Source organism: Thamnophis elegans, chromosome 9 (assembly GCF_009769535.1).
Source record: "Thamnophis elegans isolate rThaEle1 chromosome 9, rThaEle1.pri, whole genome shotgun sequence".
Classification (NCBI taxonomy): Eukaryota; Metazoa; Chordata; class Lepidosauria; order Squamata; family Colubridae; genus Thamnophis; species Thamnophis elegans.
The window spans coordinates 65,389,880-65,417,387 of NC_045549.1; the positions used below are offsets into that span (position 1 = coordinate 65,389,880).

Here is a 27,508-nt window from a genome sequence, read left to right on the forward strand (position 1 = left end):
GAATAGCTCGCGTAAATAAAACCCCCAGGGGACTGGCTTTCTGTTGGTTAAATAGTAGTAATAATTCCTGATGTGCCTTGAAATTCATTGTCATTCTCTTTCAATTCCACTTAGTACTATAGGAAAGCAGGTTGTTTATTGCGAAGTAATATACTATCATCATGAATATCAAGTTTTCTGTCCCTGAAAGGCACTAGTAGTTTTCCACGATGGGAGCAAGAACCTTGTATGACTGTATTGAAGCTATTTCAGTGTAATGACTTCTGGGTGAACAATTTCTCCTTTATGGCTTTGAGTCACAAGGCATCTGATGTAGTAAGGATGTTTCTGTTTTTGACTCTCTGTCCCACCCACTCCATCAAATCTGGTATCCAGCTGACGTACCATGGGGTTGATTAAACAGAAATGTTGTTTTTTAGGATCTTCTTTTCCTAGTTTCTATGTAAATAACCTTAGCGAGAGCTTCTGCAGTAATCCTTTAGTTGGAAGAACAGGTGGCACAGAACAAAATATTTACCATTAATCTTTCTTGTTTGGTTTTTTTTGTTTTCTCCGTAGGCGTTTAAATACTTTAAACAAGTGTGCAATGATGAAACTAGAAATCAGCCCACACAGGAAACGGGTAAGTATATTTGACAAAACGATTGCAATATTGTACGGAGTTGATGGGAGTGATCCTGAAAATGCTCTTGTAAGCCACCTTTGTGTGCGTTGACATAGAACAGGGGTGTCAAACTCAAGGCCCATGGGCCGGATCCAGCCCACGGGATGCTTAGATCTGGGCCCCCCTAGAAACAGCAAAGGACCGGCCCGTGGTCCCTCTGCCAGAGAAAACGGAGCCCACACAACCTTCCCACACACACACACACACAGCTCTGTTTTCACTGGCATAGGGCTAGCAAAACATAAGGAAAAATATTTCCCCTTTGGCACTTGAGCACATGAGAAAGAACAGAAGGAGAAAGGGAAAGAGGAAAGAAAAAGACGGGAAGAGGGCAAGGAAGGAAAAATAAGGAAAAGGGGGAAGGAAGAGGGAAGGAAAAAGAAAAGGAAAGAGGGGGATTATAATGAGAGTGAAGGGAGGGGTCTGAGTGAAGTACTGCCTTGGCATTTGGCCACCACAGATGCCCCCAACACAAGTGACTTTGAACTGGCCACACCCACCCTGGCCATACCTGCCATGCCCCCCGTCCCCGTCCCCCCCCGAGGTCAAATACAACCCTGATGGGGGCCCTCAGTGAGATCAACAGAGTTTGACAACCCTGGCATAGAAGCACAATTGGTCTCTGTTTAGAGGAAACACCACTCGAACAATTAGATTTCCTTCAAGCCTTTATTCTTTATTTTTATATAAAGTTAAAGTTCACATGCCCAAACCGACTTCTTTGGTTTTGGTTTTTATTTTTTAAATATTAATAGAATATTTAGAAACAAAGACGTTTGCATGTCGGATGTTGTCACAGTGCAGGTATTCCCAATGGAAGCCACACGTTTTAGCAGGCACGTTTTCAGGGTCGGGGGATAACGGGATGCCCTAAGGAAGTGCCACGACCTGTCCGTCCACATAACTCTTCCCCACCTCCCACCCCTTAGGAAAGCGTATGCAAATGGAAAGCCAAGCTTATCAGTTCAGAAAAGGGGTGCTTTAATTTTCCAATTTAAAAGTCTAATCAGATCGTCATTTTTAAAATTCCTCTCCTTTTTTTTTTTGAGTCTCTAAATCAGGGGTAATCAACCTTTTTATACCTACCGCCCACTTTTGTATCTCTGTTAGTAGTAAAATTTTGACTTGAACTCAGAGCCTCCTGGTTTCTAACCTGCTGCTTTAAACATTAGACCAAACTAGCAAACTTGGCAGATCTTCAGCATGAGCAAAGAGCTAAGCTGCTACAATTCAAACATCTCATAATTCTAGGGACAGCACAACGATTAGATTGCAGGCTAACTCTGCTGACTGCCAGGAGATTCTGACCTGCTCAAGGTTGACTCAGCCTTTCGTCCTTCTGAGATCGGTAAATGAGGACCAAGATTATTGGGGGCAATAGGCTGACTCTGTAAACTCTTAGAGGAGGCTGTAAGACATTATGGAGCGATATATAAGTCTGCTATCGCGATTACTAGTGTGGTAAATCAATGTAGGAAAACTATCCATAGTAACTAAGGTTGCAGAAATGTTGCCTTTATTTGGTTAAGTAAAACGTCCTAATTTTTCACTGATATTAATAATATCCAATATGACTAATGGAACATTAGATTATAAAGCAAAGAAATTCTAATAGCAACAAAATCACCTACAGGAGGGTGGGTGGGAGGGAGGGAGGGAGGGAGGGAGGGAGGGAGGGAGGGAAGGAAGGAAGGAAGGAAGGAAGGAAGGAAGGAAGGAAGGAAGGAAGGAAGGAAGGAAGGAAGGAAGGAATGAATCACATTGGTCCAACCACCTAAAATCCTCAAGGTTAGAATCCTAGGATAGGAATCTCTGCCATTCATCTCAGTACTTTGTTGACATTTAATAAGTTATGAATCAAAGAAACTAGTATGGAAGCTCAGATGATGAACAGAATATGAAGGCAAAAGCCTATTGAAAATGATCTGAATATGGTTGTAGTAGATTGGTTGTATATTTATATAAGTTGTTGCACTGCATGGTATACAGATTACTTGACAGGTGAGAATTATTATAATATGGAAGAAGAGACAGCAGGCAGCCATCCCTTAAGGTATCTAGGTCAGAAACCAGAAATAAACAAATACATATAAAAATCAAACAAACCGGCAGGATACATTCCAATGGCCTTATTTGAGTCAATACTTAGCAGAAGCATTTAGTTCCAGTAGCTGAATGTTTTTTCCCCCCAAGGACACGGTTCTTATTACAGTAGTCATTAGTTAACCTGGATTTCACTTAGGGGAGGGTAGCGTCTGATGAAGATTTCTAGAAAGACATTTCAGATATTTCTCCATCTGGAAAGTCCTGGCTTCAAGCGGTGATGGGAATGGAAGAATTTTGTGGCAGGTTTGTGTGGTTAGGCACACCCAGATTCTAAGAACTTTAGTGTTTTATAGATAATGATCAGCACTTTAAATTGTTCTCAAAGGGCTGAGAGTCAGTGACATTGTGACCTCTATAATGCCACATGGATAACTTTTTTTAAAACTGAAATACATAATCAACCACCCACTTGGTGGACTTGTGATGCGATGAGTGGAACGGACGTGCAGTAATGCTTCATGGAGTGAAACTAAATTAATCCCTTTAGTACTTAGCTGAGTTGATTTGCAAGAAAGTATAGGATCCACGAGAACAAATGTATACCTGATTTTGTAGCCAGATCAGTTCCTAGAATTCTCACTTAGCTCAGTCATTCGGGTGCAATCCTTTAGCAAACGATTGAGCTTATTCATGGTACCCTGTTTTGTTGCAGAGTGAAGATTCAGATGAAGATGAGCCTTGTGCAATCAGTGGAAAGTGGATGTTCCAGCGAGAGAGCAAAAGGTGGTCCAGACTGGAAGAATTTAACATTTTCCCTCCAAAGTTCGATATGAATTCCACATCCCCGGAAGTGGCTCATCTTAGCAATGCAACCAGTCATGAGAACATGCTGATGGAGCAGAGTGAACATCCCGAGGTAACTTCCATCCACAGCATGAGCAGCAACAACAGCCAGCCAACTACCTCCCAGGGCGACGTAGTCACCACCAGGACAAACTCGGTCATTAGCATCACCTCTTCGGGAAAGCTTGTGGAAAACGAGGGCAGCCTGCCCTCCACAAAAGTGTTATCAAGTTTTGGTGGCAGTGTGAAAGCCAACGAGAAAAACACCAAATCCAAAACGAGAAGCCTGCTAAAGAGGATGGAAAGCCTAAAAATCAAAGGCTCCCATCACGGGAAGAGTAAAACTCCGTCCAAGCTTGGCCTGATCATCAGCGGTCCGATTTTGCAAGAAGGCCTGGGTGAAGAGAAACTGAAGCAACTCAATTGCGTGGAAATCTCCACCCTCAACGGCAACCACATCAATTTCCCCATGGTCCGCAAAAGAAGCGTTTCCAATTCCACGCAGACCAGTAGTAGCAGCAGCCAGTCAGAGACGAGCAGCGCGGTTAGCACCCCCAGCCCCATCACAAGGACACGTAGCCTGGGCACCTATAATAAGCGGGTGGGGATGTACCTGGAAGGCTTCGATCCTTTCAACCAATCAACGTTTAATGATGTCATGGAACAGAACTTTAAAAACAGGGACAGCTTTGCAGAAGATACGGTCTTCTTCATCCCTGAAGACCACAAACCTGGAACGTTCCCCAAAGCCCTCTCCAATGGCAATTTTGCTCCATCAAAGAGTAGCCCGGTGAACTGGAGAACGGGAAGCTTCCATGGACACGGGCATCTTTCTCTCCGGCGTGAGAACAGCTCTGACAGCTCCAAAGACATGAGCCTAGGAAGGAGACGCAACTCCTCCAGTTCGGTCTGCAGCCGGCTCAGCATTTATGACAACGTGCCCGGTTCCATATTGTATTCCAGCACAGGAAATCTGGCCGATCTGGAGAACGAGGACCTCTTTCCTGAACTCGACGACATCCTATATCACGTCAAAGGCATGCAGAAAATTGTGAACCAGTGGTCAGAGAAATTTTCTGACGAAGGGGACTCTGATTCAGCTTTGGACTCCATTTCTCCATGCCCTTCGTCTCCCAAGCAAATCCTGCTAGATGTGGACAACGACAGGACCATACCTAGTGATCTGGACAGCACGGGGAATTCACTGAATGAAACAGAGGAGGCCGTAGGAATCCAGGAGAGAAGGGATTCTGGGGTGGGGGCATCACTGACCCGCTCCAACAGGTCAGTGGACGCAGATTTTAGTCTAAGAAGACTAGCACGCATGAGAATGAAGTACATGTTCGTTTATTCATATCGGCATACATTTTTTTAATATTCAACTTTACTATAATCATATGTGGGCATTGGGCATAGAGAAAGTTATTATCCTGCCTTTTATGCCAGAAGGTAGAAAAGTTCAAGGTCAAGAATCAGCTTAGGTCAGCCTGTCACGCATAACTCTCGAGATGGTTTGAAGGAAACTTCAGGACTTTATGAAATGAAAAGTAAATTTAAAATACCTTTCATATTTACTAAATAAACAGACCATGCAGGGGAAAGAGTAATTTGAAACAATGCAATGAAATCTGCTTGTTCCTCCTTGTTTCCTCTGTGGGAGATGCCTTCCAAACGTAATTTTAAAATATGCAGTGATTGGAGGCATCAAGAAAAGTTTTCAGTATTAATGTTCTCCAAATAGAAGATAAATACTGTAGGCATATTCACGAAAACCTACAGATTGATGGAGCCAGCAGCCATCCACTGGGTTAGAAATGGTTCACATCAGAATATTTTTGGCTCGATAAAGGATATATTCTTACATTTGATTTTTCTAAGATAATCAAACTGGTTATTTTTTCTAGACAACAAGATTTTTGTACTTGGCAATTATGTTGCAGAAGCTATATAGAAATTAATTGCCTTTCTTTAAATTAGAACTTACTCTATAAAAAAAGACGAGCAGATACTGCGGTAGGAGTGACACAAAATAATTCTTAATTGCCTTCCATAGTATAAGAATAGTTAAATCATCCACGTATGGTGATATAGTTGGCTAATATTGCTGATTGTGTTATTAAATGCCAAAATATTTTTTTTCTAAGTTCTGTATCATGGATTATCTGAGAAACACTGAATACAAGGAGACTTAAATTATCCCAGTTTGTTCGTCCAGATAGCTCTCTTCCTCCACTGTGTCATTTTATTACGAAATCCTTTGAGGAAAGTTTGATCCAAGATTCATGAATTCTTTCTTCAGATGTTTGTGCTCAAGTAAACAATCCAATTTAAATTTTCTATATTTGGTTTATCAACATGCACACTTTCAATGGGGTCAGTCCGGATAAAATTCTTACAGTATTACAATAAGTATTCAAACATTTGACAATTCAAACACACTCTAGCACCATACATTCTGCACAAATAGCTTACAAAAATTAATATTCACAGAAACTTGAGATTCTGAAGCAAGACAAGTCTATACAGATAGTCCTCGACTTATGACCAGAACTGAGCCCAACATTTCTCTTGCTGAGACACGTGTTAAGTGAGTTTTGCCCCATTTTACGACCTTTCTTGCCATGGTTGTTAAGTGAATCGCTGCAATCGATAAGTTAGTAACCCGGTTGTAAAGTAAATCTGGCTTCCCCCTTGACTTTGCTTGTCGGAAGGTCGCAAAAAGGGGACCCCGGGACGCTGCCACCGTCATAAATATGAACCACTTGCCAAGCATCTGAATTTTTATGACATGATCACGGGGATGCTGCAAAGGTCGTAATTGTTAAACGGTCATAAGTCACTTTTTCAATGCCGTTGTAGCTTAATAAGTCAAGGACTACCTGTATTGGGATATAATTCCAAACCACCCAGTTGCATTGGCTTCCCACCTGTTGTGGTTCATAATCATTCAGTGTTGTCTCTTTCTTTTTTGAAGGCACAGAATGAGGTGGCATAGCTTTCAGAGTTCCCATCGACCCAGCTTAAGTTCAGTTGCCTTACAGATCGACTGTCAGTCCGTTGCACAGATGAACTTGCTGCAGAAGTATTCCCTCCTGAAATTAACCGCGCTCTTGGAGAAATACACCCCTTCCAACAAACACGGCTTCAGCTGGTAAGGAATTGTGTGCATCTATAGCGAGCCTCTGGCTAGTCAGAACCCACAAATAATAGGACCTACTTTTAATTCTTGAGTCTGGATTCCTATCCAACCCATCTGGCTTTCTTTTTTAAATGGGGACGTGCATTGGCTCTGAAGGAGACTGTATTTTTCGGAGTATAAGACGCTCCGGAGTATAAGACGCACCTAGATTTTGGGAAGGAAAACAAGGGGAAAATATCTGCCTCCCAGCAATTTGCATCCTTGCAACAAACAGTACAGACAATATTCACTGTTTGTAGTGTTATATTTCAGACTATACTTGTACAGATGCTGTTAAAATGTGCTTTCTGGAAGTATAGTTATTCTCTGCTATTTAAAAGAATAGCACTTTTTAAAACAATAGCGCTGGGCCTCTTCAGATCAAGCATTTATTTTAAAAAGCTTCTTCATTTTGTTAAGTTGTCTAGAACCACTAATAAAGCAGTCTTTAAAAAATAAGTCTAATAACTTGAACATTCTGTAGGCATTTATAGTTGTTGACTTACCTCCTTGCAGCAAACAGCCTGATTAGCACAAGAAAAAAAATCTTCCTCCCAGTAATTTGCCATGTGGAGCAAACAGCTAGTTTCACTTTCAATTTCTCCCCATCATCAGCTGTTACAGGCTGCAGGGATTGCTATATCTTATTGAAGCCTCCGCAAACAAGCCCCGTTTGCTGCAAAGAGGTAAATTGCTGGGAGGCAGAGGCCAAAGGTGGGGGGGGGCAGGGGGGGGGTGGAGCTACATTTGGTGTATAAGACGCACCCAAATTTTCACCCTCTTTTAGGGGGGGAAAGGTGCGTCTTATAATCCAAAAAATACGGTAAGTATTGTTTTTTTAAATACCTAAAGCAAAGAATTTCACAACTAAAGGGTATCAGTTGTTAATAAATTCCTCTGAATCCTATTGGAATTCCAACTTGCTGATAAATGCATGATCATTATCTTAAAACAGGTATGGGCATGCTGATGCTCTCTAGATATTTTATTTACTAATCCCAAGTCTTTTATCAAGGATCATGAAAATTGGATAAAATCCAGAACATTTGACAGACGCTACCTGGCCTTAAAGGGTGGCTCAGTGGCTAAGACACTGAGCTTGTTGAATCCCTAGCACCACATAATGGAGTGAGCTCGCGATACTTGTCCCAGCTTCTGCCAACCTAGCAGTTCGAAAGCATGTAAAAATGCAAGTAGAAAAAATAGGAATCACCCTTGACGGGAAGATAACAGCATTCCGTGGGCCTTTGGCATTTAGTCATGCCGGCCACATGACACAGAGACGTCTTCGGACAGTGCTGGCTCTTCGGCTTTGAAATGGAGATGAGCACCGCCCCCTAGAGTCGGGAACAACTAGCACATATGTGCAAGGGGAACATTTACCTTTACCTGGCCTTAAGGGTTACATTAGAATATACAAACATTTATTTCCATTGGCTAAATAGCACGATCCAGATGAAGATTGTTTGTTTAAAAACAAAATCACTTCATAATTTCCATTTGCAAGTACAAAGTATTTTTGCAAAGGATTATCAAATTTAATTGCTACTTCAACATCTGGCTGACCCCTTCTCCTCCCTTTTGTCTAGGACTGAGTATTTTAAGTCCATCACCAATGCTCTTCCTATTCAGATGCTGTTATTATGGGAACCTGTGCTAAATTCAGAAGTTGTTTGTCCTGAATCGCCGAAATAAGCGTTGAGCAGTTTGCATGCTTGAGATTCTCGGCGGGCGTCGTAATGTGCGTCTGTTTCATTTTCCATCGCATTCCACCCCTGTGTATTTTAACAAAATGAAAGCTACGCATAGGCTTGTATCAATAACACTCTTTCAAACGGTGGAAATATAAATGAGGGAGGGCGCTCGCATGTGAGCTAGTCATTCATAGACCTAAAAATAATCATGCCATTGAGTTTTGAGTTTCTTTTGGCTGTTGACATTCCCAGGTCTGCCGTGTCCGCGGAAGCTTTTGGTCGCTCTCCACTAAAAATTCCTAAATGATTTTAAGTAAAATAGCAGGGCTCTGATATATTGGATAGTTGAAAGCAACCGGAAAAGCCTTTTTACCCAAGTGGGTAAGAAGAGGTGGTTGGAAAGGAAGAGGCGGAGGAGGGAGGGAGGGAGGTCGAGTGGGAGCTGTGTCTGAAAAGGCCATTTGTCGAAATGAAGTTTATTTCTGGCAAACACCCATGTATTACATCAATTTCCTGCTGTGACACAAGCTGGTGGGTGGCAGAACATGTTTGAGGGGCTCTCTAAAGCAAACCGTTTAGTACACAAAAAGTTCATTGTTCATGTGTCCATCTTCTCTCAAGAGTCCTGAACAAGCAAGATTATAAAGGGTCATTGACTGCAAGATCTGTGTTTTGATTCTTATTTGTGTTGTCACAGCCACCCTCATTTTCTCCTCTACCTATTGACCTGGAAGATTAACTAAGCAATTACTATTACGTATATTCATTGATTTATTCTCTGCTAAGCTCTTAAGACTATGTTTTTTTTAATGCGAGCAGCTAATTTGTTCTGGTGTGGTCCCAAAATTCAAAATGGATTTTGTTTTGTTTTTTCTTTAAAAAAAAACACCAATATCTGTACTGATATTATCATGCTGGTAGGAAATGGTTAAGCGAATGGATGGATTTCTAAGGAAAGACAAGTCAAGTCATGGAAAATACAACAGCTTTATTTCAAACGGGGATGATGCAAACAAAGAGTGCATTCGCTTGCTTTTCTTTTTATTAAAAAAAAATATTTTTATTACATAGACAACACATACACACAACAATAAAAAAAACACAAAAAAAACTATCATCACATACAGCATGTCATTTGGTTACAGGTGTAAAGGAGAGGAGGAAGGAAGTAGAGAAGGGAGAGAGGGTGAAAAGAAAGAGGTAAGGAGAGGCGGATGGAAAGGAGAGAAAGTGGAGGAGAGAGGGTAGGAAGGGGAAGAGGAAGAGCAGGAGTAGGTCATAAGTGCAGTTGTAACTTCAAACACCTTCAAGTAGCCTTGCCAGGTGGCTCAGTGGCTAAAACGCTGAGCTTGTCGATCAGAAAAGTCGGCAGTTCAAATCCCTAGCATAGGTCTCCTCCGTGAGCAGGGGGTTGGACTAAATGACCTTCAAAGTCCCTTCCAACTCTGTTACTTTTAAACACTCAGTAAATGAACTGTTGTAAGTCAAGGACTACTTGTAATAATAATTTCTACCTAAGTCTTAGACTGTGAATCTAACTATAGATTGCATGATGATGATGACGATGATGACGATGATGATAGAAGACTTTGAAGTAATACCTAAAGGTTTCCCACAGTATCTGAAAATATTGCATTTATGAGACCTGAATATCCTAATTTTAAACAAAACCATCATGCTTGTTTATATTCTTAGATGCTGGTTTGAATTATTAAGTTTCCTTCTGTCTTAACTGTTAATCTAAGTGTAGATTACTCACACAATATAAGATAACAACAACAATGACAGCACTGATGTTGCGCCCCAAATTTTAGTTGCAAAGTGAGACATGTGTTAAGTGAATTTTGCCCCATTTTTACAATCTTCCTTGCCACGGTTGTTAAGTGAATCCCTGCAGTTCTTAAATTAGTAACACAGTTGTTAAGTGAATCTGGTTTTCCCATTGACTTTGCTTGTCAGAAGGTCACATAACCCGAGGACCCTACAAGGGTCATAAATGTGAGTCAGTTGCCAAGTGTCTGAATTTTTATCAAGTGACCATGAGGACGCTAAAATGGTCGCAGGTGTGAGCGGTCATTAAGTGAACTATTGTAAGTCTGTAGTCTTTATTACTACCTGCAGTAATAAAGCATTTACTTCAACCGTACTTGTGAAAATATTTTAAAACTTCATGGCTCTTCTCCCTATTATTACACTTATTTTTAAGGGTTTTTTTCCCCTTATGTCTTTTTCTTAACATTACAGAATTATTGCAAATTTCATTGCATTATCGGATTTTCTATTGCTGCTATTTTCAGTCATGTGAAATATTTTTTTAACACACAGCCAAAGAGTTGGAAACAGAACCATATGGGGCATATTTGAGAGAAGCAACACAGATGACTATAAAGACAGAAGTTTGTTTATGAGATTCTTTCTGATCTTCCACAGGGCTGTGCCAAAGTTTATGAAAAGGATAAAAGTCCCAGATTATAAAGACCGAAATGTGTTTGGCGTTCCCCTTATAGTTAATGTCCAACGTACTGGACAACCTCTTCCGCAGAACATACAACAAGCTATGAGATACCTTCGTAACAACTGTTTGGATCAGGTGAGTATCTTTGCATTGGTCTAGGATTGGGGTCTTCTACTGATAGAGATGTTCATTTTCCGTTGTCTGCAAGTGCTGAGGTTGCATTGTTTAAGTTACTCTATTAGAATAGATAGTTAAGTAAATATATTTATGATTAGATTATAGACATTTCCCGCCCCTCTCCCCCAAAATATTATACTATAAAACCAAACTACAAAAAAGATGTTGAAACTTTGGAAAAAACTTCAGAGAAGAGCAACTTAGATGATGAAAGGCCTGGAGACTAAAACACACAAAGAACGCCTGCAGGATTTGGATCTGACTAGCCTAAAGAAAAGAAGAATTAGCAGTATTCCAGTATTTTCAGGGGGGCTGCCATAAAAAAAAGGGGAGTCAACATACAAAGCACCAGAGGGCAGAAGATGAAACTAACCAAAGAGACAATTAAGGAGAAACTTCCTAACAGTGAGGACAATTAACCAGTGGAACAACTTGCCTCCATAAATCATGGGGGCTGCATCACTGTAGGTTTTTAAGAAAAGACTAGACAGTCATTTACCTGAAATAGTATAGGTGTCAGTGTTCCAAATATCATGCAGAATTAAATCACAGTCCAAGGCAAAACTATCCTTTAAGTTCCAATTTAATAAGTCAGACATGTTGGCAACATTCTGTGGAATCCCAATTCTGGAAGTTACCTAGGATTCCCACCCAGTTGAAAGTTCATGATCTTGTCCCCACACCCGCAAATCCATCACATGGTCCAATCTTCTTCTTCCACGCTGGCATCTCCACCCAGCTGGTTTCCGGTCAGGTGCAGAGGTGCGGAGATAAAAGATGACCTTGGGCTTCTGGAAAAGAATGATAACAACACATTCCACAATTCTACTCCTTTCTATTCCCCCCTCCCAACTACTACACTAATGAAACAGCATAATGAAATAAGAGAGAGTGTGGCAGGCCTAAGATCTTAAAAGGGATATAACTGCAGGCCTGACAATAGGTTCTCCTGCTTGAGCAGGGGGCTGGATTCCAATGTCCCTTCCAATTCTGTTCTATTCTAAATATGTTGAAAAGATCTATGTCCAAATATCAAAGGGGTGTCAAACTTGATTTCATTGAGGGCCACATCAGGGTTGTGGTTGATCGCCAGTGGGAGGGGGCAGCTTAGCGTCATTCGTGTTCACCCTATTATTTACCGGGGGAGAGCCTTCTCTGTTGCAGCTCCAGCCCTCTGGAATGACCTCCCTGTGGAGATCCGGACCCTTACTCCCCTCCCGGCCTTCCGCAAAGCCACCAAGTCCTGGCTGCTCCAGCATGCCGGGGGGCTTGCGAAACATCCAGCCCCACGGAAACTGTGAATGTTGCGTTTTTTAAAGTGTTGTCTTTGTCTAGTTATTTCCCCTTCCCTTGTCTATTGTGAGCCGCCCGGAGTCCTTCGGGAGTGGGCGGCATACAAGACAAATAAATACAAATACAATACAATAATACTTACCAAAATTGGATCTTGAATTTAATCCCAGTGCCACAGGCAAAAAGTGTTATGGGTAACAGCTTCCTCTTTTGTGTAACACAAACGCTTTCCTTTTGTCACACAGGTTGGCCTTTTCCGAAAATCTGGAGTCAAGTCCAGAATCCAGGCCTTACGACAAATGAATGAGAATGCAATAGGCAAAGTGAATTACGAAGGCCAGTCTGCTTACGATGTGGCTGACATGCTCAAACAATATTTCCGCAACCTGTCAGAACCTCTGATGACCAACAAGCTTTCAGAGACCTTCTTACAGATCTACCAGTGTAAGTCGCTCGTGTTCATAGTTTCAGTCATTCCAGGGGTGGGTTTCTCGCCCCGTTCCAACCGGTTCGGTTGGAACGGGGTCGGCGGCGTCCTCGTGCACGTGCGCGGCGCACGAATGCGTACTAGCGTCTGCGATGCTCCAGCTGCTCCTGGAGGATCGCGCAGGCACTGTATGCGTCCTGCGCATGCATGGAAGTGCAGAACTCGTCAAAACCGGGTAAGGAGCGCGGGCGGGCGGGTGGGCCCTTCGCCGTTCCCGGAAGTTACTTACTTCCGGGTTCGCCAACCAACCGGTTCGCAGGGACCGCCGCGAACCAGTTGAAACCCACCCCTGAGTCATTCCCAAATACTCAGCTTTTCCTCTGGCCCAGACAGAGGGATTATTTTTAATATAAGTTGTAGTTGCATTGGTTTCTATGCGTTTTACTTATATGCATTTTGTTTGATTATATACATTGCCCAGAGTCACTAGGTGAGATGGGCAACTGTGATAAATGAATAAATCCAGTTAAGATCAGCCAGTGCTGCTGTTTTTAATAGGGAGCTGAGATTTAATCCATTGATTGATGGAGGCATTATCATTTCCAGAATCTACCTTTCTGTGGATTTATGTTCCCCTCTGTAAGAATTTCCCACCTCCAAGAAGACTTTACTACGGTAGTTTGTGACTATTGCATTTTGGGAGTATCTTTCCTTTAGTATACCAAAGTGTACCAAAATATATCAGCTTTTCTTCCAACTTTATTCCCTTTTACCAAATTTTATGCAGTAAGGTAAAGGTTCCCCTCGCACATATGTGCTAGTCATTCATGACTCTAGGGGGCAGTGCTCATTTCATTTTCAAAGCCCAAGAGCCAGCACTGTGGAACGATCTACCCCTAGAGATCCGGACCCTTACCACTCTCCCGGCCTTCTGTAAAGCCACTAAGACCTGGCTGTTCCGGCAGGCGTGAGGCTGTTGATCAATGTCCAGCCACACTTAGACTGGTCTGTAATTTTAATAATTGTATTTTTTTTACTTTTGAATTTTTAAATGCTTTTTTATCTGTCTGTAAGCCGCCCAGAGTCCCAAGGGAGTGGGCGGCATACAAATTTTATTAAATTGAAATTGAACTGTCCGAAGACGTCTTCATGGTCATGCGGCTGGCATGACTAAATGCCAAAGGCGCACAGAACGCTGTTACCTTCCCACCAAAGGTGGCCCCTATTTTTCTACTTGCATTTTTTACATGCTTTCGAACTGCTAGGTTGGCAGAAGCTGGGACAAGTAATGGTAGCTCACGCCGTTATGCGGCGCTAGCGTTTCGAACTGCTGACCTTTCTGATCGACAAGCTCAGCGTCTTAGCAGTGTGGCACAGAGCACGGGTCTCCAACCTTGGCAACTTTAAGACTTGTGGACTTCAACTCGCAGAATTCCTCAGCCAGCCACATGTCTTAAAATTGCCAATCTTAAAGTTGGTATAGAGTATTTGTTGTGCCCTGTAACCAAAGCATTGTGTGAAGGTCATCTCTACAACTACAGATTCTTTTCTTCGTTTGCTCTCTCGTATTTCATCTGTTTGTTGAAACACAGCCTGGATATTTTGTGGGGTCAAATTAGGAATAGTTTAAGGGCTACTTATTTTAACTGGCTTTCCACTTGAGGAATATGCTTCACTGACGTATCTTCATTTCAGTTCGTGTCGATGGAGTTTAACGATAAAGTATCTGTTTCTTCGCCTGGTTCATAAACTGAGCAATCTTAATTTGTAAAAGCCCTTTTTTAGCCGTTCTGCTGCTCTCCAAATTAAATTCTAAATTTAACTCTGGCATATTCAGGGCTTTGTTTTACCCTTGAGTCTCTCGCTAAGCAGGAAATACCTGAGGGCAGTTATGCTGTTGACCCAAAAAAACACACAAAAAAGGACATTCTTTCATTTACCATGAATGGTATGCAGCAACGCTAAAGGAAATTGCTTCAGAGTAAAGTCAAAAATAGCCGAAAGTTAAAGAGTTTGCTTTGGGATGCATTCATGCTGCATGGGTGGAAAAATCAGTGAGTTGATGAGAAGACTTCTAATTTTGTGCAGATGTGCCAAAAGACCAGCGCCTCCAGGCAATCAAGGCGGCCATTATGCTTCTACCAGATGAGAACAGAGAAGTCCTGCAGATTCTTCTGTATTTTCTGAGTGACGTCACGGCTGCTGTGAAGGAAAACCAGATGACGCCAACAAATCTGGCGGTGTGTTTGGCACCTTCTCTTTTTCACCTGAATACCCTTAAAAGAGAAAATTCTTCTCCAAGGTGAGTCCCCATATTGGTGACTGGTGGTTTGCAGGGTTTCGGGCGATCATCTAGCTAGGATTCTGCCCAGTTCGGTGAACCCCCAAATGCCACCCCTGGCTGGCCACACCCACCCCTCCACGCCCCTCCACGTGGCCTGTTCATCATGCCATGTAAGCGCAGAGGCTCGGGTAGGAGGGGAAACGGGCCTACCGGAAGTCCAGAAACTGCCCTGTTTCCGGCCTCCGGAGGGCCTCTGGAGCCCAGGGGAAGCAGTTTTTGCCCTCCCAGACGCTCAAGGAAAGCCCCGGGAGCCTGGGGAGGGCGAAAAACGCCCCCTCTCCAACGTGGTGCAGGAGGCCGACTAGGCCACACCCACCATGGCCTTGCCCACTCAGCAAGATATAAGATATTGGTTTTATTTTTGTAGGGCTGTGATTTACAAACCACCAATTTCTGAGACTGAGCGTTGCATGTTATCGTGCCCATATGTCATCTCTCAGTTCTTTTGCCAAAGAAATGTACTCAGCATCTGTATGTGAAGGTTTTAGAATCAAAGGGCTGGACGGGACCTCAGAGGTCTTCCAGTCCAGCCCCCTGTTCAAGATAGGAGGCTTATTCCATCGCAGTCAAATGGTTCTCCAGTCTACATTGATATTTCATTGATATTAACAATACAGTCTGATGAATAAAGGCTTGAAGGGAGTCCCGTTATCTTGAGTGGTTGTTTCCCCTTGTAGGTGGTTTTTAATATCAGCCTAAGATTGCAAAGAAGATCCATGGGGCTTCTTTCTATTTCAGTACATATAGATGTGAATTATGAGAACATTAATCCGGGTCATTTCCATCAATTATACTTCCCATGACAAGTAGAAATCCATGACAGAAGCTGAAAATAAATACACCCAGATGCAGAAAATCAAATATAAAAATAGGTTTTAGATGCAGACTCCTTTTCCTTTAATTATTCATTTACAGGCCAGACCATTCGTGCGTGCTGCTGATCTACTTTTATTGATTAGTCTTGTTCATTCATTGATAGGGTAATGCAGAGGAAACAGAGCCTGGGTAAACCGGATCAGAAAGACCTAAATGAGAATTTGGCTGCAACTCAAGGCTTAGGCCACATGATTGCTGAGTGTAAGAAGCTTTTCCAGGTGAATATTTGTCTGCTTGCTCATTTTAACATCGTGAACTAGAATTCTGTAGAGGATGTATCTTTGTCATTGGCACCTAATGTTTTTTTTCTGGCCGCTGCCCAAAATCTACACTACTCCCATTTAAAAATTACTTTGTGACTTCTACCTCTCTGTGTGTGTGTGTGTGTGTGTGTGTCTGTACTGTTTTTCCCCAAAAATAAGACAGGGTCTTATTTTCTTTTGACCCCCGAAATAAGCGCTTGGCCTTATTTTCAGGGAGGTCTTATTATTTTTGAGGTGCAGGAGGCGGTGAGCGTGGTCACCCAATGGCTGCTGCTGTGTTGCAATATTTTCGGGGAGGGCTTATTTTCGGGGGAGGGCTTATGTTAGCACATGCATTCAAAAGCCTGATTGCACTTATCCAGGGAGGTCTTATTTTCAGGGGAACAGGGTACATCTGTGTATTGAATTGAATTGAATTGAATTTTATTATTTATATGCCGCCCTTCTCCGGGAGGACTCAGGGCGGCGAACAATTCAAAAGGGGAAAAGGGGAACTCATCACCCCCAGGCCTGCCGGCAAAGCCAGGTTTTGACAGCTTTTCGGAAGGCCTGGAGAGAGGTGAGGGTCCGAATCCCTGCGGGGAGTTCATTCCAGAGGGCCAGAGCTGCCACAGAGAAGGCCCTCCCCCGGGTAGTAGCCAGATGGCATTGGCTAGTAGATGGAACCCGGAGGAGGCCAACCCTGTGAGATCTAATGGGTCTGTGGGAGGTAATTGGCAGCAGGCGGTCTCTCAAGTATGAGGGTTTGTGTTTGTGTGCATGCACTTCAGTGATGGTGGAACCACATAATATTTCTGGGGAGATTAGATATGGGCCTGCTACCTCCGAAATGCTACAAAATTATTTATAGCCACTTTCAGAACAAAGAAAACAATTCAAATGTTGACTCCTCATGTGAACCTCTAACTATTTACTCCCTGTTTTATTCATTTCCTGACTCTTAGATCCCAGAAGAAATGAGCAGATGTCGGAATTCTTATACAGAACAAGATCTTAGACCTCTCAGCTTTGAGGACTTGGGACGAACTAACAACTCTGAGTCTGCCAGTTATCATTCTTATATCCAGGACTGTATGGATGATTTTTTCAAGGAAATAAAGGATAAATTTAAAGGCTGGGTCAGTTGTCCCACCCCAGAACCAGCAGAACTTGCCTATAAAAAGGTACGGTACATTGGCATATTTCTAGTGTTTGTGCATAGATTTTTAACAGACAAATTTTAATTTAAATGGTTAATATTCCTTCACTCTCATGCATTGTCTTTCTGTAATCTTAGATAATGCATAGATGTTTCTATAATGCATGTATTCTTTGACATGGCGAGTATTATTTAAGACCTTTCTATCCTCCTTTATTAGAAGAACTGAATGAAAAATGAAGGTTGTAGCAAATCCTAACATTTTGATTTGGGGTTATCATGAGTCAACCCCTGACTTAAATATTACATGTATAAAGTAATTCAATACACCGCCAACAGTAGATAATTCTCCTATAACTTTCTCAATCCCCCTGGTAATCCTGGAAAAGGATGTGGAAGGTCTGTTTAATAGGCAAAACTTCAGAAAAGCTCCAGGCCCAGATGGAGTGATTCCTTCTTGATGGAAATCCTTCCATTCCCCACCATCCAGTCACAGCTGAAGAGGTTTCTTGATGAGAAGCGAAACATCTTCAAAGAAAAAACGAAGTCCAGTTGCCTCTTGAAAAAGCACCTTTGGGACAACCATGACCTGGATGACTAAGAATCATCATAGACATTCTTGATAGAAACCTGTTCTGACCCCCCCCCCCTCCGTACGGTGAAGCACACCGACACAAGATTACTGCTAGACAATTTATTCACAGTAAATTAACACACCGACAAGACTTTGGCAGCAACCCAGACTTCCAAGATAAGAAATACACACGAGAGCTTCTCCAGCGTTAGTATATTAGTTGAATCCTGCAAACAGCCTCCTCTCAAAGTCTCTTCTTATATACTCTCTTGGAAGGGGCCTAATCACAACCACCTGGGTCCAATTATCTCTTTTGTCTCCTTAATTGCTGCCAGCATTTATCCGCCCACCTCTGCTGGGCGTCCGGGTCCAATTCCCTCTGAACCTCATCACTGCTCAAAGGCCTGATGTCTTCACCACTGCTCAAGGGCCTGATGTCATGGGCACACTCCCTTTGGCTTTCACCGCTGCTCCATGCCTCAGGCGTTTCCTGGTGGCCAACCAGCCTCTCTGGTCCCTGCTCAGAGTCTGAACCCTGTCCAGGGTCCTCCACAACTTCCAGAGCAGACTCGCTATTGGAGTCTGTTTGCAGCTCCAACAGCTCCTGCTGGGCCACAACAGAAACCCATGGTGAACAGCTGGTTCCCATGTTTACTCAGATTTTTAATAAATCACTGGAGGCGATTTATACCCCTTCTTAAACGCTCCACCATCATCCAGTTTCCTAAGAAATCTCCCATCCTTGACTACCGACCGGTTGCTCTGACATCCATATTCTTGAAGACCTTTGAGAGGCTTGAATCCGTGTGCTTCCATTTAGTCAATAGTGATTATTCAAGAGAAGGACTGTTGTAATAAAGATGACTAACTCTTTAGCCACAATGTACTTGCAGGTTTGTGAAGGGCCACCTCTACGGCTATGGAAATCCGTGGTGGAAATCCCTGCGACGCCTGAAGAAGTATTAAACCGTATCGTTAAAGAACAGCATCTTTGGGATGAAGATCTTTTAGATGCTAAAGTCATTGAGACTTTGGATAGCCAGACTGACGTTTATCAATTTGTACAAAACAATATGGCGCCGCACCCAGCAAGGGACTGTGTCATCCTCAGGTAACTGTACAGACTGCATCCATAAAACACTTTCTTAACATTTAGCAGCTGGGAGTCAAAACACATTTGGATAAACTTGCTCATCTTCCTTTCACCCTCATCCATTCTTACAGAAGTTGTGCTTGATTCCAACAGGACTTGGAGGACCAACCTCTCTAAGGGAGCATGCGCGCTCTTAGGTTTCTCAGTGGAACATGACCATGCGCCCGTCCTTGGTATTAGAGTGAATGTGCTGTTGTCCAGGTATCTCATTGAACCTTGCGGGATAGGAAAATCCAAACTCACCTATATGTGTCGGATTGATTTAAGGTAAATTTTGTCCTCTATTTTCATTTGGTCGGGCAGGGAAATTCTATCTCTAGTATAACATGTTTGGGGAATGAAAAGTTAACAGTGCCCATAGCTAATTATTGTATATTGTAATACAGCATAAGCAATGGTGACCTCCAGATATCTTGTATAATCATAATCCTCTACATGGTCATTGGCAAAGGGAGTGTGTAAATTAAAGATCCCACTTTCTAAAGTACAGTTGTTTGCCCACTCCATGATAGAAAAGCCAATTAAAATTAATTCGGTTACTTTTGATTACTAAACGACATTGTTGGCTTCTTGATAGAGTGATGTGGTGGCCTAGAGGTGGAGCTCTCGCCTCACAATCAGGAGGCTGTGAGTTCGATCCTAGGTAGAGGCGGATATTTCTCTCTCTGGGCACAGTGAGAACATATCTGCTGAATATAACTCTGCATTGGCAACAGGGACGGCATCCAGCCAGTAAACACTTAACTCCATTCAGTTACCCAGACTCCACCCTGCAAGGAATTTATGGAGTCATTAAAAGAAGATGATGATGATGATTGTTGGCTTGTTGATACTAATGGTTCCAAGGAAATTTCCCTTCTTACTTGACTTGGCAATTTACTTTCTTAAGACTCTTTGAATTAAACTAAATGCCTTCTGTTTTTGGAGAATGCATCTGGAGCCGTAGAGAGCGTAGAGATTGTTTTTTTAGATGTCCCTCTAGCAAGGGCAACAGGCTTCTTGGGATCAAGAGCAGATGGAAAGGGGCAACCTTGCTCGTTGCCTTCTTTTATTTGCAATTAATTTGTTTACCTACTACCACAGCAGCTTTTTACTTGAGTGCCCACAGCATGCTTTAAAGTCAGCTCAAAAGATTTGCTTACCAAAAGATGTTTTAGTCAGTTTTTGCAAATTCTGCTTTTCAAGGTCTCTTTGGGATCCTAAATGAAGATTTTGGGGGAAATACGTAAAATTCTATAAAGGCCATCTTTCCTTGAGTCAACCTTACAGACTTATTACCCGTTTGATTGCTTCTATTCCATACTAGCTGATAACTGGGCGTTGCCTGGGTATTTATAGGGGGGAAATGTCCAGACCAAATGTAATTTCTAATGTTGGATTTTCCCCCTTACCAGAGGGATCCCCCCCTTGTGGAGTACTGTGAACTATGGCAACTTCACTGCACTGTACAATAGAATTCATTTTACGGCAGTACAGTAGAAGCCATTTTAAGACACAACAGAATACACACCCTGAGAGGTTTTAACAGTGTCTTACCCCCACATTTATGTACCAAGTTTGGTTGAAATTGCTCGAGGCATTATAGAGTTATGCTGGAACATACACACACACACACACAAAGCCATTATGTATTTGTGTGTATGTATGTATATGTGTATATATGTGTGTGTATGTGTGTATGTGTGTGTGTGTGTGTGTATATATATATATATATATATATATATATATATATATATATATATACACACACACACACACACACACACATACATACATATACACACACACACACACACACATACATACATACATACATATATATATATTATATATGTGTATATGTACATACATACATACATACATACATATATATTATATATGTGTATATGTACGTACGTACATACATACATACATACATACACATATATGTTGCATTTGTGCTGATATATAAATAAAGGGAGACTAGTATAGATCTATTTCAAGCTATTTAGCTCTCATCAGCTAGCCATACCCTTACTGGGATTAGAACCTGTGCTGTATTACATCTTAGGCAGATGTGTTAACCACTAAGCCACAGGCTCTCTTCCTTTATCAGCTAGGCCAGGGAAATAGGTATGTGACACAACACACATACACACACACACACACATATGTGTGTGTGTGTGTTTACTAATGGGGGAAAATATTTTGAGAAATATTTAAATCTATCTAAATCACACCTTTTCTTTCTTTGAAACAGGGGACACAAGCCTGACTGGTACACAAAAGCATTTGGGCACTTGTGTGCAGCTGAGGTCGTGAGGATTAGAGACTCTTTCCTTAATCAAAATCTTGAAGCTAAGGAAGCAACATCCAGGTGATGGATCAAGTGGACCAGCACAGCACCGGCCTGCCTAGAGATTTTTGGGGAAGGTTGATTATCCGCCCTGGGACTGACCATATATTCATTGGGTCCTGAAGAGAAACTTTCTGGAATGGGTCTGAGATTGTTCATCAAAATTAGGTGACAATCCCTAGTGTTTGTTTTTTTAAGCTGCTTTTTTTGTCTGTGTTAGGCCTATAGTGTAGGTCTTAACTGGAAAAGTTTGGATGGTGCAACTTTTTTTTTTAAAGGTAAGGTTAATGTTTGCTTAGATGCTGTGAATTGCTTCTGAGAAGCAAAGCTCTAAGACTTAAATATATTTCTGAAATATAGTGAAAATTATTCATTCCTACGTTATGTTAGCTTTATGTATGTATCTGTATGTCATTTGTGGAGGGACTGCTGCAGCCACTGGATTTGGTGTGTTCCTCGGTGGATTTTCACGAGAGTAAGTGAAGGAAGGTTTGCACGAAGGCAAAGGTGTGAATGATTGTCTAACTTGTTGACTGGAGTATGAAGAGCCCAAATAGTAGAACCAGAGTGTCTGGCACACTTGGAAGGCATTGGAAAATAATTTAGCAGATGGGGAAAGAATTGGCCTAGAATCTGACTGAGCGACCCATTACAAGCCTCAACTCTTCATTCCTCTGAGTTGCTTATTACTCATGTGTGTATCTAAAAATTGAAAAGTGGCAGGGCAAAGAATGGTAAAAAAGCAGAACACTTGACACTTATTTAAGAAAGCCAATACGGCAATAATTTTTCATGTGCTCCCAGTTGACCTCAGCTTTTCATAGCTGCCATATGAGAATACAGCCACATGTTTGCCATGGGTCAGACTTTATCTTCTTTGGAATACTTTCTTAACAATCTGTAAAGAGCATCTCAAGAAAATGTGAATGAAGTGGCAGCTCCAGAAAATCACTCCAAGTCTGAATGTCTTGGAAAGAACAGTACATCGATCCTGATCTATAGGATTCCAAGGATAAGAGATGATGTGGGGTGTGGAAGGACATGCGTACAGCGCCTGGTTTTTAAAGAAGCTGTGTGTTTTCTTAGTGCATGCCGACAGTTGCGGCAGAAATCAAAGAAAGGTATCTTTTGGTTTAAAGCAATGCCAGTGCTTCATATGTGCTACCAAATCACTTTTGCCTAACACCTATTATTTTAGTATTTGTTCACATGTTAAGATACAAATAGAGGCCTAAACAACATCTTTGTTTAATTAACATAGGAATAAATGCTTGTAGTTTTGAGAACAGGGCCAAAACTGCTTTCCATAGCTGAAAAGGACAACACTGAAAAAATATCATAACTGGAACATTATAAAGTTCTGAAGTGTTTCCGCATAGCAGCTACTCCTAGGAGTTAAACATGTTCATATAACCCATTCCATTTTAACCATATAACCTCATTTATCGACAAGGTTTGGGGGAAAATATCCCCCAAATTTAGAAGCAATGTAGTTGGATAAAAATGAATATTTGTGCCACAAAATTATAGGACATAATGGAAAGAAATGCAGGTTAAGATAAACAGATTAAAATGATCAAGAGTTCTATTGTGAACTTTGTATAGGACATCCCAGAAATATAAGCCGTGATGGCAATAATAAATGAAAATAGGAAGATGCATATACATTTTACCAGTCTAAAAACTACAGATTAATTATCCAATGTTTGGGGGGATGGAGAGGAGTGGAATTATTATTTTGCATGTAATATTGGTCAACAGTTTCTGCACATCTTTATGAGCATTATTAATGAATCTTTTTTTAAATCCTTTAGAGAATGACACTGTTTCAGTGATTGATTTTACTGTAAAAACAACAAAGCACAGGGAAGATAAATACTGTCCTTCCTTCTTGTTACAGAATATATATACTTTATTCCAATGCACTGACTTGATGTGAAGAATAGAAAATCATTGTAATCCATGGTGTTAAATAACTGGTGTTATGTAATTCAAGGGTAAAAATCTGCCCCAAAAGCAGGACATCATGTCTTGCTGTGAATCCAGCCCTCACCCCTTTCCATACCTCCAATGGTGCCCCGCTATAAAAACCACACTTTGATTGACGGATGCACGACTCAGGTGTGAATGCTATGAAATAAAATGAAAGGTGATTTATTTGTATATTTGGAATGAAATCATTGTACAGATCCATTGAGAATAACTAAAACCAACCCCTTGCAGGTATAAATTACTGCCAAGATGTATGTTGTAACCAAAGATGATGTGAAATTGACAGTCAGGGTGCTTTGTTCATTCAGAAAAGACCTGTGCAATTTCCACCTAGTCTTCTTTCCTAGCCTTGGGACTGTGGCATATTTGGAAGAAGCTCTTAGATACCATTGTCAGTATTATTGTTATTGTTGTTATTATTATTTTCATAGAGTGTTTGTGATGACTTCTGAGAGTATTAGGAAGAGCTCTTCCTAATTCTGCACCTGTACTAATGCCACCTTGGGTTGCTTTTGAGTCTCTTTATTTTCCCTCTGTCCAATCTATAAGCAGTGTTGTGCCAAGAGAGGAGGAACTATGTGGCGGGTTAGAATTCTTCCTTGTATCTGTTTCAGAAGACGGTGTCCTTCACGATCTTCCTCTTCTTGGGACAAAAGCACTGCTCTGCTCAAACAAAGGAATTATATTTACAAGGGACACCATCGCCAGAATCAGAAATAGACTGGTACTGACTATTTCAGGGAAACAGGAAGGGGGAGTGCAATGGGGATGAAGCAGGAAGTGTATCTTCCCATTACAGGTAGTTCTTGACTTATGGGCATAGGTGAGCCTGGCAACTATGTAAATCACAAGTGACGGGACCTGGGAGTCCTAGAGCAAATGACGCAGTCATTCTCTGTGGGCCGTGACCCATCAAAACCGCGCTCGACTAAATCGCGCCCGATTAAACCGCGTCGCTGACGTCATCAACAGGGCGACAACAGCCAGCGCGGAGAAAGAAGGGTGCTTTAAATAGCGCTTTGAAAGCAAGCCGATTCAACTTAAGGTAAGGGTTAGGTTTAGGGTTAGGTTAAGGGTTAGCGTTAGGTGTAGGGTTAGGTTAAGGGTTAGGGTTACGTTTAGGGTTAGGTTAAGGGTTAGGTTTAGGGTTAGGTTAAGGGTTAGGTTTAGCGTTAGGTTTAGCGTTAGGTTTAGGTTTAGGTTTAGGGGGTTAGGTTTAGGGGTTAATTTTAGGTTTAGGGTTTACAGCGTGCTTCTGTCTCCGCGCTGTTGTCTCCCTGTTGATGACATCAGCGACGCGGTTTAGTCGGGCGCAGTTTAGTCGAGCGCGGTTTTGTGGTGGAACCCTGTGGGCGTCCCCCCCCCCCGGAAAATGGAAGTAAATTCCTGTTTCCTGAAGAAATCATAAATCAAAGTCACATGACTGCAGGACCCTGCAAACCGCCATGTGGCTGACGGCCCAAAATGCGGTCACGTGACTGGGGGCAGCCATTAGAACTTCAGTATCTTTTGAGGGGAGGGAGGGGTCCATGGTAACTTCGAATAATTGCTAAGCAACCAGTTGTCAGTTGAGGATTACCTGTAACTGCTTTCCAAATGCCTTGTATTCAAACGTGAAGCGCAACCTTAGGTTGTTAAGGTTCTTTCATCTGATGCCCTTCAGTTGTCATTTGTATTGGAGGGCAACAGATGAATAAAGACAGGCTTATTCCTAGCTAAAAAAAATACCCTGGCAGTCATTCCGCTGACGTCCTTGCAAAATGTGTTGCCAGGTGAAGGTTTTCTGTATTGTGCCATTTACAGTTCTCATCCATAGGTGAATTGTGTATTCTTTGTATACTTTCCATTTCTTTTAAATATGTAAAAACAAAATGTATGTTGTACATACCGTTCTGATGTAAACGTGCTCACACTTTATTGTCCAGCGTAGATAAAGCATGGAGATAATTATTTAAAATATACTTGTATTTATACCTCAGATATTCTTTGAAGGAGAGGCGCAGGGTGTTTGTATCTCAAGTTTGGCTGTCCTTTCCTCCAGTGTAAATATGTTCTACACAACTGAAGAAAAAAAAAGATAAAAGAAGAAGAAAAGGTTTATAGCTTGCTATTATATGCCCGTACAGAACATAGTCAATAAATGCACTATTAAGTGTTTGTGTTGGTGTGTTATCTGAATTCTTCTCTACTTTCTGTGGCCTTTTTGCAACTGTAGGGTTTACTCAAGAAGAAAAGAAGGTGACCATTGGATCAGGGGTGGGTTTCTCGCCCCATTCCAACCGGTTCGGTTGGAACGGGGCCGCGGCGTCCTCGTGCATGCGCGCAGTGCACTCATGCATACTAGCGCCTGTGCAATGCTCCAGCTGCTCCTGGAGGATCGCGCAGGCGCTGTATGCGTTCTGCACGTGCGTGGAAGCGCAGAACTCATCAAAACCGGGTAAGAAACGTGGGCAGGCGGGTGGATCCTTCGGCGTTCCCGGAAGTTACTTACTTCCGGGTTCGACGACCAACCGGTTCGCGGGGACCGCCGCGAACCGCCTGAAACCCACCCCTGCATTGGATCCATGGGCCAGATGCAGTGGTAGTATTCAGCCGGTTCGAACCTGTTCTGGCGATCTGGTAGTGGCAACCTACAGGTGGGCCTGCCCGCCCCAGCCGCAAGATTTTTTTCACTTCATAATGTGTTTCCCCTTCTACCACTACAGGAGGAGGGGGAGCTTGGGTAGATGGCCTTATGCTAGATCCCATTACAGGTTTTAAACAAGCTACAATGGAATACTGGGTAAATTTTCCCTAGAATTCTGGGTAGGCTGAGTCTAACTGTAACTAGGTTAATTATCTTTTCTATTGGATTGGATTGGATTTATTACATTTATATGCCGCCCTTTTCCCCGAAGGGGACTCAGGGCGGCTCACAATTCAAATCAGGGAAGGGGGTACAGACAGGGAATAAAAAAGATGAACATAACAATACACAATTTAAAAGCACACAACAGTCATACCATTCGAGGAGGGGGTCAAAAGCTCTTTAGCCCCAGGCCTGTCAGAACAGCCAGGTTTTAAGGGCTTTGCGGAAGGCTTGGAGGGTGGTGAGGGTTCGAATCTCCACGGGGAGCTCGTTCCAGAGGGTCGGAGCAGCCACAGAGAAGGCTCTCCTCCAGGTAGTCGGCATTGGCCGGCGGATGGAATTCGGAGGAGGCCTAATCTGTGGGATCTAATCGGTCTATTGGAGGTAATTGGCAGCAGGCGGTCTCTCAAGTACCCAGGTCGTTTCCCCTTCTACCACTACAGGAGGAGGGGGAGCTTGGGTAGATAGCCTTATGCTAGATCCCATTACAGGTTTTAACAAGCTACAATGGAATACTGGGTAAATTTTCCCTAGAATTCTGGGTAGGCTGAGTCTAACTGTAACTGGGTTAATTATCTTTTCTATTGGGAAAGGACCTAGGAACTTTGGACCCAGTTTCTTGCTAGGCATCCTCAATCTTATCTATTTTGTAGATACAAAAACTTTGTCCCCCACCCTAAAGGTGGGTTGGAGGGGACGATGTTTATCAGTTTGCTTCTTGTAGGCTTCTGCCGCATCGGTTAGAGCCTTCTTCGTATTTTCCCGTCCCTTCTTTAGTGTGTCCATCCATTGATTCAGAGACATGGAGGAGGGAGGTTCTTTAGACCGCTCAGGCATGGGAACGAACACCGTGCCACTGGTAATCTGGAACGGATAGTTAAACTGGTACTGCTGTGGACCGCATTGTTGTAATCCGGCCATTTAGCCACATTTTCTAAGCCGCGAGCATGCGTGCAAGCCGCGCATGCAAGCAAAGTGCGTGCACGGAAGGCCACACAGATGTGCGGAAGGTGTGCGCGCTCACATTTTTGGTGCGCAGCGAACCGGTGGTAAACTCATGTGAAACCCACCTCTAGCCAGATGTCCCAAATGTGTCTTATCATATATGCAAATCGTGTCGATGCAGCTTTTTTAAAAATCCTGATGTTGGAACAGAGCTTGTTGTAGATATTTCTAGTCTTGTTCAGCTTCCTGTAATCACATCCCCT

At 42.4% G+C, this 27,508-nt stretch overlaps 1 protein-coding gene across 2 annotated transcripts in view; it reads left to right on the forward strand.

The window, feature by feature from the left end:
- DLC1 (DLC1 Rho GTPase activating protein) overlaps window positions 1-23,655 on the forward strand; it is a 280,082-nt gene extending 256,427 nt beyond the window's left edge. For both annotated transcript variants that reach the window (XM_032224432.1, XM_032224433.1), the window contains 11 exons: window positions 559-622; window positions 3,423-4,837; window positions 6,528-6,704; window positions 10,856-11,015; window positions 12,596-12,794; window positions 14,866-15,079; window positions 16,101-16,215; window positions 17,205-17,423; window positions 18,866-19,083; window positions 19,219-19,392; window positions 21,365-23,655. In XM_032224432.1, the coding sequence (XP_032080323.1) occupies window positions 559-622; window positions 3,423-4,837; window positions 6,528-6,704; window positions 10,856-11,015; window positions 12,596-12,794; window positions 14,866-15,079; window positions 16,101-16,215; window positions 17,205-17,423; window positions 18,866-19,083; window positions 19,219-19,392; window positions 21,365-21,485 (3,076 nt within the window). In that variant the 3' untranslated portion in view covers window positions 21,486-23,655. The remainder of the gene's footprint in view (window positions 1-558; window positions 623-3,422; window positions 4,838-6,527; window positions 6,705-10,855; window positions 11,016-12,595; window positions 12,795-14,865; window positions 15,080-16,100; window positions 16,216-17,204; window positions 17,424-18,865; window positions 19,084-19,218; window positions 19,393-21,364) is intronic.
- Window positions 23,656-27,508: the final 3,853 nt, after the last annotated feature.